The sequence below is a fragment of the Lipotes vexillifer genome, unplaced genomic scaffold, assembly GCF_000442215.2.
Source record: "Lipotes vexillifer unplaced genomic scaffold, Lipotes_vexillifer_v1.1 scaffold1098, whole genome shotgun sequence".
Lineage (NCBI taxonomy): Eukaryota > Metazoa > Chordata > Mammalia > Artiodactyla > Lipotidae > Lipotes > Lipotes vexillifer.
In genome coordinates this window covers 905,890-918,393 of record NW_006798559.1, presented here as the reverse complement: position 1 = coordinate 918,393, position 12,504 = coordinate 905,890, and the positions used below count along the sequence as shown (strand labels likewise).

Sequence of the window (12,504 nt, the reverse complement as noted above, 5' to 3'; positions counted from 1 at the left end):
CTCTTTCCCCACACCAAAAACTAAAATAAAATAATCTGCACATTGCTCTACTGAAAAAACAGAATGCCCTTGAATTATAAATTTTGTAAATCACTCAAATCCATGAGCTGAAGAAATTTAAATATATTAAATACCTGAGAAGTTACTATAAGGAGAAAATAGAAAGTGAAGATTAAAATATTCCTTCTCTTTCCTCCCATAAAACATGAAACAAAAGCTGCACTATAAACTAAAGTAAATAGCCTCAACATTAAATCAAAAAAATTCAAAATTTAAAATAAAAGTGGAATTTTTTAAAAAAAGACAAAATTATCTCAGAAATCAAGACTAAATTGCATCATGCCAGAGAGAATAACCTGAAATGAAAATGTAATAATGAGTATAAAGAGAGGAAAACAATCAGGAGAATGAAAATAAGCTAGAGACAGAAGTAAAAATGGTCAGAGAGAAAATAATTGAAATAGAAAACAGGCAAAGAAGAAATAACATACATATAATTGGAGTGTGTGAAGAAGAAAAACAAAACAAAGGGTAGAACAAACACATAACTATAGTCCAAGAAAAGAAAATGTGAATCTATATATTGAAAGGGCCCACAGACTGTCTTGGAAAATTGACCTGGAACAATCAACTCTGAGATACATCCTTTTAAAAGTATTAGTTTTTAAAGCTAAAGAAAAATTCCTCCAGGTCTCACAGCCCAATGAAAATAACTTACAAAAGTAAGAGAATTAGACTAGCATCAGGCTTCTCAAAAACAACGTATAAAGAAAGGCAATGATGGAACGTCATTTTTAATGAAACTCAAGAGCAGATAATGCGAATCAATAATTTTTATCTAACCAAGCTAGTCCTTCAAATATCAAGGCTATAGAAAAATAGTTTTAAAAAGGCAAGGGCCTAGGGGTTTTGGTGCTGATCAGGATTTTTTATGAAATTGGGATGAGTCTCATCCAACCAAGAGATAACTTGGCAAAAGGACTGATCTTCCTATTTCTGGATCCACATGTAAGGAGCTTGGAAGTTGCCACTCTATTCTAACAAGTAAAAAGCTGAACACACTGACTGAACAGACTGCTATAGGATCTGTAATAGAGGGGAGGACACAGGGGAAACCACAGCCCTCAAAATTGTAGAGACAGAGAGATGAAAACAGGGAGTCATGGCTTCTGAAAGCAGAGACTAGGAGCAGAAACCTCAGTGAGAACCAGTGCCAGACAGGAAAACCTGAACTGTAATTGATGAATTGCTGGAGGCTCAGTGTTAACAACTCTGAGAGTTAAAAATCTCCATGGACCCAATTATAGGGAACCCCCACATTATTATGAAATTTACCTGCAAGAACTCAACCAGATTCTCACAGTAAATATTAGAGAAAAATTCTCTCATGCTCCCAGCAGGGAGAGGGGAAAAGGAATAATTTGAAATATGTCAGAGCACCCTCTTCTCAACAAGGCCTACCCTCAGAGGAAACTAGTTAACCAGAGCCTAATTTGCTAGTGTATTATTTGATCCTAACTTACCTGGGGGAGGGGAAATATACAACTCCAGCCCACTCTAGCCATCTGTCCCACCTAAGGAGAGAGAAAAGAAATGTGAGAAATATTTATGAAGTTCACAGTTCCGAGGCATTGGCTCACTAAAAGACTGAGACCTAATCAGAGGACTATAGAACATATCCCCTCCCCTGACACATACCATCCCCTTACTAAGGACCTATTAACAGCAGTTCCTTTTACCAAATACATCATGTCCAATTATCAAAACAAAAAGTTACAAGGCACATTAATAAGGGGAAAAAATTAGAATACAGAGCAAGTATCAGACCCAAACATGGCAGGGATATTGGAAATATCAGACCCAGAATTTAAAACAACTATGATTAATAGGCTAAGGGCTCCAATGGATAAGATAAACAGCATGCAAGAACAGATGGGCAATGTAAGCAGAGAGATGGAAATCCTAAGAAAGAACCAAAAAGAAGTGCTAGAGGTAAAAAACAAAACAAAACATAACAGAAATGAATAATGCCTTTGATGAGCTTATTAGTAGACTAGACACAGCTGAGGAAAGAATCTCTGAGCCACAGAATATATCAATAGAGTCCTGAAAACCAGAAAGCAAAGAGAACAAAGACTGAAAAAAACAGAACAGACTATCCAAGAACTGTAGGACAACTTCAAAAGGTGTAACATATGTGTAATGGGAATACTGTATGATTCCAGCTATATGACATTCTGAAAAACATGGAGACAGTAAAAAGATCAGTGGTTACCAGGGGTTTGAGGGTGGGGGAGTGAAGAGGCAAAACACTGATTCTTAGGACAGTGAAAACACTCTGTATAATTCCATAATGATGGAGAAATGTCATTATATATTTGTCCAAATCCATAGAATGTTCCACACCAAGAGTGAACCATAATGTAAACAATGGATTTTGGGTGATTATGATGTGTCAATGTAGGTTCATCAATTGTAACAAATATACCACCCTGGTAGGGGACTTTTAGTCTTTCTTTAGAAAGACTGAAAATGAAGTGGTGCTCAGTGGTGTAGAGACAAATGTAAACAATAAGAAAGCAAGATTTGTGATCCTATGAGTCAGCACTATAAATTTCTATGCACCAAATATATATACAGGAAACACTTGCAAAAGGCAAAGAGATGCAATGAGACACAAATGGAACATAAATAGAAACACTATGAATAGAAGACTTTAACATGCAACACTCATCACAAGGCAGGTCAAGTAGGAAAAAAATAAATAAGGGTATAGAAGTCCTAACTAACATAATCAATGACAAATAACAAGGAAATAACCATTTAAACAGAAAAAAAAAATGAGGGATTACCTTGCAGACATTTATCCAAATAAATTTGAAAATGTAGATTAAATAGTATTTTTAGGGAAACATGGTAATCTAAATCAACCACATTAAAAATAGAAAGCTTACCAGTCTCCACAGAAGAAATAGAGGCAGTTATCAAAGAAATACCTTGTAAAAAGCACCAGGCCCAGATGGTTTCACAGGGGAATTTTATCAACTCTCCAAAGACCAGATATTCAGAATAGCACATAAATTGTTCTAGAATACTGAAAATGCTTGGTGGAAAAAACTTCATTGTAATAACAACAAAGCAGGTAATATATAATATTTAGGAATAAACCTAATAAGAAATATTTTTAAAAACCTATATAAGGATATCTTTTTGAGTTTTCTTAAAGGCTTCTGGAAGACACAAAAATAGACTTAAAGAAATATTCTTAGATGGAATGACTCAACATAATAGATATCTGTTCTCCCTAGGTTAGTCTATAAATTTAACACAATGCCAATAAAAATACTAATAAGCTTTATCATAGAGCATAAGTTTATAGTAAAGCCTATATGTAATAATAAACATGCATAGAAGCTAGGAAAACCCTAAAAAAGAAAAGCTATCTGGGGTATTATTCTTACCAAGTATTAAATATAAACTCTATAACTAAAAGATTGTGGTATTGGCTATCGGACCAGTGGAACAGAATAGAAAATCCAGAAATACACCTAAGTACACATGAAATTTTATTAAATAAAAAACGTGGTATTTCAAATCACTGAGATATATTTGGACTTTTTCATAAATAGTGTTGTGATAACTGATTAGCCTATGGGACAAAGTTAAAATTAGATACATATCTCACATTGTGTATAAAAATAACAGGATCAGAGATCTAAAAATTTATTTAAATCATACAAGTTCTAGAAGAAAACATGGGTGAATTCTTCAATAATCTTGTTCATAAAGAAAGGTTATCTAGCTATGACTCAAAATCCAGAGGCAATAATGGCACAAATTGATAAATTTGATGGTATAAAATTTTTTAAAACTTTGCAAGGCAAAAAAATATATAAACAAAGTAAAAATACAATTACAAACTGGGAGAATCTATTTGCAGCATATAAATCACAGCTAAGGGCTAATATTTTTATACATGAAGAACTCTTGCCAATGGGGAGCAGGGAGGAGACCAAAACTAGGAAGAAAATGGTCAAAACATATGATAGAAAACTCACCAAAAACAAGAACCTAGACACATGAAAACATATGCTACCTCACTTATAAGAGAAATGCAAATGGAAACAAAATTGAGGTAGCATTTCTCAACTATCAGATTAGCAAAATTCAAAAGTATGACAACACATTCCATTGGCTAGCCTATGGATAAACAAATGCTCTTCACACTTTGCATTTGAGAATGCAAATGATGGAGAATTTTACAATATATAACAAAACTACATGTTATGTATTTACCATTTGATCCAGAAATTCCACCTTTAAATATGTACCCAGAAGATGCATGCCCAACAATACAAAAGTACATATGCACTAGATTTTGTTAACATTATTATTTTTATAAAATATCAGAAACTCCCAAAATACATAGGATGAACTATGGTACATTTACACAGAGGAGGACTATGCAGCTGAACAAAATAATACGGAAAATATCTACCAACTAATATGGAGCGATTTCCAGGATACATTGTTAGGTGAAGAAAGCAAAGTAGAAAAGAATATCTGCAGTGTGCTACTTTTTATGTCAGAAAATAGGGAGGGATAACAGATAAACCAGAAACTAAGAAAATTTGTTACCTAGAGACAGTGGGAATGGTGTAGACAGGATGGTGGGTATGGAGTAGAAAAATGGGAAGAGTCACACTTAGTTCTGAGTATACTTTTTAATATAGCACTTAAAAATCAATAAGAATGGGGAAACAAAACCCTAAAATAGAATACAATGAAAACAAAAGAACTAGACTATATTTCAAATGAATAACATAACCACACTGCAAAGAAGGGGAAAAAAACTAAACCAAGTAACTTTTAAACACGCTATTTTGCCCATATACCCTTAAGCTAAAGACCACTATAACTATCATAAATATTGAATTCCACTTAGTCTGTTTTTCATAGTGGTATTAATGTGTTAGCAATTCTGAAATGATTTTCTGTGTATTCTGGAGTTGAGCAAATAACTAAATATTGTGGCTAATGAAATGAGGTTACTCATCCTCATCCAAATATGGAAGAGGAAAAACCAGAATGGTGTTATATTGGAACTGTAGTTATGAACTCATGATCTTTAACTGATCGATAGAGCACTATGTATAGGGTTTTGTGTATATATGTATTTATGTGAGGTGTTTGTGTGTATCCTAGATCTGCTTGCTGAGATGGCCTAGAAGCAGTGACATCCTAATAACAATGAGCATATTTGGTGTCCACACATTGTTTTCTATATATCATTCCAAATCAAAAGGAACCAAATCTCTTTGGAGAAATGGCTTATTCAAAACCTGGGGCAGGGAAAGTACAAGAGCAGCCCAGAGCATATTGTTGAACCAAAAAATAAGAAGGTGCCTAAGGAGTAATGGCGACATGCAGAAAAAATTAAAAAGCCAACTTGAAGGGTCTCCCCGGGACAATTTGACCATTAAAATAAGTAATGATTATAACTGTCTTTGAATAAAATGAGAATACATGACTCCATTTTGTGAATGAATCAATGGAGAATGGAAAGCTCTTCCTTACAGTAAAATGCCAATTAGTAAACGTAGAAGGAAAACATAAGGAAAAATCACCGCTATAGAAATAGGCAAGAATCTCTAATTCATACTAGAACGAGTATGCAAAGATATGATGGGGAAAAGGATACTGTCTCAAAGCGTTTCTGCATAGAATATTTATTGATTTAAAGAGAGAAAATAGTAAGTTTGCAGTAAGGAAACCTCACAGACACCACCTTAACTAACATGTTAACATCACCAGTAATGGGACAAATCAACATTCTGTGCCTTTTGACACTATTCACAGAGAACATACATCACTTATGTAGTATTATTGCCAAAAATGTATAACTGAATGTAAGCATTAGGAAGTATAACATACACACAGAGATACTTTTCAAAAATGTTAAAAGTCACGAAAGACAAAGATTGAGAAATTGTTCAGATTAAAGGACACTGCAGAGATGTGACAAGATACAATACAAGAAATACATGATACGATACAAGATACAATACATGATCCTGGATAGGACAGTGGACCAGGAAAAAAAGGTTTTTTATTTTGTTATGAAAGACATTATTGGGACAAATGGCCAAATTTGTATAAGATCTGTAATTGATAATAGTATTAATGTTAATGCTAATTTCCTGATTTAGGTCATTATACTATGGTTCTATAAGAAAATATCCTTGTGTTTATTAAATAAACCCTGAAATATTTAGGGGTAAAAATGTCTGTGTCTGCAACTATTTTCCAAATTGTTCAGGGTAAAATAATATATATAGAGAAAGAGAATGATAAAACAAATGTGATATATTGTTAAAATTTAGGGAATTTCAGTGGTGATATATGGAATTCTTTGTACTATTCCAGCAAATTTCCTGTGAGGTTTAAAATCATATTTTGAACATGTTGGTGGAGCTTTCCATTTACAGGCCTCCCGTTGTGTTTCTAATACCTGCGTCATCATGTATCAGAGACTATTAAATCTGCTCAAAGGAGATATACTTTTTTTTTTTTTTTGCTGTGGGGAAAAGGATGTTCCTTTTTATTATTAATTTTTATTGGAGTATAGTTGCTTTACAACGTTGTGTTAGTTTCTGCTATACAGCAAAGTGAATCAGTTATATGTATACATGTATCTACGCTTTTTTAGATTTCCTTCCCATTTAGGTCACTCCAGAGCATTAAGTAGAGTTCCCTGTGCTATGCAGTAGGTTCTCATTAGTTATCTATTTTATACATAGTACTGTACATATGTCAGTCCCAATCTTCCAATTCATCCCACTGCCCCTTCCTCCCTTGGTAACCATAAGTTTGTTCTCTACAACTGTGACTCTATTTCTGCTTTGCACATAAGTTCATCTCTACCATTTTTATTGATTCCACATATAAGCAATATTATATGATATTTGTTTTTCTTTTTCTGATTTACTTCACTCTGTATGACAGTCTCTAGGTCCATCCATGTCTCTGCAAATGGCACTATTTCATTCCTTTTTATGGCTGAGTAATATTCCATTGTATATATGTAGCACATCTTCTCAAAGGAGACATACATTGACATAGTTTCTTCCCCTCAATTTTTAATGTAAAGAAATAAACAGCAGAAATATTCTGGAAGATTACATAAGAAGTATTAAAAGGAAATAAATGAACAAGTAACTAAGCCATCCAGGGTGTGTGCTATTGTTTGTAATGAAACTTTCTACTGCTACCCACTATCCCTAAAGCAAGAGTCTGAATCCATAAAGCAATACCCTAGCACTGATGTGTTGGAAATGAGCAATTCCATTGATCATCTCTAGTTTTCCTTGGGACAAATTGCAGTCATTTGCAAGAAGTCACGGTAGGAAATGTAAGGGAAGGCAATTGAGTGCAGCCATGGAATAATGGACCAAGACCAAAAACAAACTGATCCTAACTGCTGTTCATAGGCATTGAACTATGATAACATGTACTGACATGGGTATTGTAGGAAAAACTGTGGGGAAGTGGAGGTTGGAGCCAAGGTCAAGTGAGGGGAAGGAAAGGATTTTATTAGGGTAAATTATGAAGACATTTTGGAATAGGAGACTTGACAGCACAGAGAACTTAATAATGAGATTAGGCAAGTAATTTTGTAAATATGCTAAATGGTTTTGCCTTTGTTCAAAAACACTAACCAAGATATAAAATTTGCAGTTTGGAAAATAAATAGACATTGTCTCTTGCCATATATTTACTAGTGATGTATAAGTTCACCATGAAGCTTAAAAAATTACAGGTGTGCCTCCTTTCAATCATAAGGAACAATTCTTTGAAAGTCAGATTTGAAGGTGTATTTTTTTTTTTTTTTTTTAGGAAAGTGTTTTTTTTTTTTTTTTTTTTAGTTTCATAAGAGAATCCATTAATTGCTTCTTGTCATCCAGGATGGTATCTTTCCTCACTTACGTATCCTCAGGTCAAAGCATAGTGTTGGGCACAGAGAAGGCATCTGTGTTTGTTCAGTTTTATTGAATTGAATTCTGCTCAGGAAAAATATAGTTTTGTCTTTTTTTATAACATTTAGGAAACCATACAGGCAGCATTTGAATCTGCTCAGTTATATGCAGCTATGTTTGAAAAGTTTCAGATATTCTTCAAGGAAAATGAAAGTCTTGATTTACAAGCTCTTAAACTTCAAGAACCTGGTAAGTTTTCTGTTTGTCCTTACTAATTATGTTTGACAGGTATATCAAGGTTTATCATTGTCTACTTTTCTGTTTGGTGGTGTATGGTGACAGAAATGGTAGCCCCAAAGAGTCGGCCTGACAACATGCAAGAATTTATTCATTTCTAGATTATTTGCTGTAGAACCACTTTTTTTTCTTTAGTTTTACTGTTACTGTTTTATTTCAGAATATTATGGGAAGGAATTCCTCCCCAAAAGCTTATCTTTTAGTATCAAGTTGTACCAGTGCTAAGGTTATATAGCCTTTACACGGGAAGGAGTCAAAAGGAATGTTTACCTCTCAGATTCCTTTAAAAAATGTTTACATAGTGCAACATGTGTCTCAGGAATTCAAGCTCCTCTCTTTCTGTGGCCATATTGTAACCTGGTGGGTATGAATCCACAACTCTTAGTCATGAAATCAGATCCAAAGGGAAATTATCTTATTAAACTCGTTATCTTCAACAAAAGGAAATAAAATATAATACCCAAGTGAAATTTCAGGCAAGAAAGTTCCCAAATGTTTACAAAAATTAAGTATATATTACTCATTATTACCATTTAAAAATGTGAAGCATATCATTCATATTCTTTTTTTATTTCATGAACTGGCTTTATTCCTTTATTTTCTTATGCACAAAAATGATTACTCTGATAATTTGCCTCACAAAGAAACACTGATTTTTTCTGTAAATTTTTATGCTTTTGTTTCAACCCATTCTTTTTATTATGCTGAAGTATTTTAAAGTAAATTAGACATGCCATGCCTAAATGAAATATTTCAATATTCATCTTTAAAAAACATGTTCCTACAGAACCAAATTAATATCACACCTAATAAAAAAACCAACAATTCCTTAATATCAACATTTAGTCCCTATTCAGAATCCCCCAAATAAAGCAGTTTGCAGCTAGTTTGACCCAGAATCTAGTCCAAGAACAGGCACTATATTCAATTGTTATGTCCCTTAAGTTTTTAAAATCTGAAACAGACCCTTTTTTTCAAGACACTGACTTGCTTAAGAAACCGAAGTGGGGTCTTACTTTAGAAAACAAATTAGACAAGTTCATTTCTACTGTTCTTCACCAACACCGTCACACTGAGACTTAGTGTGTGTTGAACTGAAGGGAACTGACAGGGACACAATGGCACCAGGGTGGCAGTAAGGTGTGGAACCTGGCATTTCAGCACATGGAGTAGGCCTAATCCAAATAACTAGTTCTAATCCCCTAGATCTTCTACTCATAACCTTGAGCCAAGTCCTCCTAGTATCCTGTTACCATGTTCCTCACATTGGATAACTTTACTCCCTCACCAACCACCCATCTGGATGAGGCCACCAAGCTCCCAGGTTGCCCTTCTTCTAGTCCTGCCTTGGCTAGTCAATTCTAACCAATCCTGGAACCAGGGTCTCATAGGTATCAGCTGTTTGTTTTCTGGGACTCTGGAGTACATTGGTCTGGACTCCTAAACCTTGTGTTCCTCTTTGTTTAGGAACTCCCTGGTACTTCCTAAACCTCAAACCCAACTGTTAGCCAGAGGTTAATAGAATGTAGCTTTGCCCCTTGGATACCATGCCTTGCCTGTTATCATATTCCCTCAAAGTATTCTAACACTGCCTAGCACATATTATAGACACTTACACTTAACAAATGTCTGTTTAACCAAACTTTTAGCCACACTAACCTCTGTCTAGCCCCAGAAGATGATCAGGGGAGAAACTCTGGCTTCCTGAACTAATCAGCCATATCTCACCCCTGAATTTCTATAAATGTCAGTGTTTACTAATAATTTCTATACTTCCTGAGCACTTATGATAGATACTGTGATAAGGGATTTTCAGGCATCTCATCTAATCCTCATAATTCTATGAGGCAAGTATTCTCATTTTACAAATAAGGAAATGAAAATATAGAGAGATAAGGTAACTTCAAGTTTACACAGCTAGTTAGTGGTTTAGAAATCGTTTTCTCTGACTTGAAAGTTTGTGTGCTTAACTATTGTACAAGCCGCCTCTCCTCTAGCTCATAAAGAGAGAACTCTTCTATCAGCTTTACTTTTTTTTTTTTTTTAAATATTTATTTATTTATTTTTGCTGTGTTGGGTCTTCTTTTAAATGCGTGGGCTTTCTCTAATTGCGGCAAGTGGGGGCCACTCCTCATCGTGGTGCGCGGGCCTCTCACTATCGCGGCCTCTTGTTGCAGAGCACAGGATCCAGATGCGCAGGCTCAGTAATTGTGGCTCACGGGGCCAGTCGCTCCGCAGCATGTGGGATCTTCCCAGACCGGGGCACGAACCCGTGTCCCCTGCATTGGCAGGCAGATTCTCAACCACTGCGCCACCAGGGAAGCCCAGCTTTACTTTTTTGTTTCCCTTTGAACACGGCTATATATGACCATGGCCAAGTCATTTAACCTCGAATGATATAAATTTCTTCATGTATAAAATGAAAGTATTGGACCAAATTGGTGTTTCCCAAGCTAGTATTCCTTGAACCACTATTCTGAAGGATATTATATGATACCATGAAAAATGAAAAAGACTCTGTGTTCTAATAAGTTTGGAAAATACTTGACCAATCAACATTATACAGGTTTCCTTACCAGCAGTCTTCTCAGATCATTTGATATACTTATTTTGTCATTTCTCAAAAATACACACATCAGGGCTTCCCTGGTGGCACAGTGGTTGAGAGTCCTCCTGCCGATGCAGGGGACGTGGGTTTGTGCCCCGGTCCGGGAGGATCCCAACGTGCCGCAGAGCGGCTGGGCCCGTGAGCCATGGCCGCTGAGCCTGCGCGTCCGGAGCCTGTGCTCCACAATGGGAGAGGCCACAACAGTGAGAGGCCTGCGTACAGCAAAAAAAAAAGAAAAAAAAATACACCCATCAAAACCTTCTGAAATGAGTAGGACAGATAATTGTCATCCCTTTTTTGTATCACGAGGAAGCCAAAGCTCAGGAAGATCAACTAACTTACCCAAAGCCACAGGTGGGTTAAAGACTTGAGCCTGGGTCTTCTAACACTTTGTCTGATTTGTTCTTTTTTTAAAAAATTATTTATTTTATTTTATTTATTTATTTGGTTGCACCGGGTCTTAGTTGTGGCTCGTGGGCTCTTTAGCTGTGGCATGTGAACTCTTAGTTGCGTCATACATTTGGGATCTAGTTCCCTTACCAGGGATTGAACCCAGGCTCCCTGCATTGGGAGTGAGGAGTCTTAACCCCTGTTCCACCAGGGAAGTCCCTGATGTGTTCTTTATACTGTGTCAAACTCTCCCTTGTATCCAGGAGAGAAGATAATATGAATAAAGGCAAGAATCAACACCCTTTTCTCTTTGGGATGGTAGAGGGGAGGATTAGAGAAGGAAAACAAGAAGCAGTAAGGAAATTAATCTGACTCAAGCAGAGAGAGTAATTGGAAATAAAGTTAACTAAATATTTAAAGGCCGAGAGGTACAGGATTTTGAAAGATGAGTAAAGTAGTTTAGTATTATATGTGTATTAGTAAGAGCTGTTTTTGACTAAGAGTATGATAAAAGTGTATTTAAGATAATCAGGCTTCCACTGGTTCAGAAAAGGGAGAAAATGGAGATGGGAATATTATCAAAATTCAACTGCAATATATGGTGGACACAAATTGACAAAGCCTTAGCCTTGATGAATGCTTACTTTGAGGTACCATGTGGGAGAACCCTTAGATTAAGCCAACTTCAAACCAACATGACTCTAGAATCTAATCCATTCCAAACCAAATCCTCTAATACAATTACAAGTTATTTTCATGTGCCATTCTTAACAGGAGACAGAGAACATATTTACATTATTAAATATTAGTTTCAAGAATAAAATATAAAGCATTATGAATTAACATTTTAAAATTATACAAGGTCCTCTACATATGGATAATACATTATAAATATGTATGTAAATTTATTAATGCAATGATTTTTAATATATCTTTATAGTGATCCTTTAAAATCTAATACATGTGTTTTATGCTTTATGTGAATTACTTTACCTAGATGTTAAGTTCTTTAGTGAACAACTGGAAAAATATCACAGACAACACAAGGACACAGTAGCTCTAAGACACACCAGGAATGTAGGATTGCTGCTCATTGACACTAAGCACCTAAAAGAAAAATTAATTCCATCACCTTTGCGATGCTTGGAGGTAACTGTGAACTAAGAAAATTTTAAATTATGGTCTCTACAATTATTTTATGATTTTTCTCTTGCAAATAACCTATCTTTATTT

General features: G+C 35.2%; 1 protein-coding gene across 1 annotated transcript in view; it reads left to right on the top strand.

Annotated features, from left to right (window-relative positions):
• The window catches only part of DNAH6 (dynein axonemal heavy chain 6), a 302,264-nt gene that overhangs the window by 63,153 nt on the left and 226,607 nt on the right, over positions 1 to 12,504 (top strand). Inside the window, 2 exon segments of the mRNA XM_007470601.1 lie at positions 8,105 to 8,225; positions 12,269 to 12,420. Coding sequence (XP_007470663.1) covers positions 8,105 to 8,225; positions 12,269 to 12,420 — 273 coding nt within the window.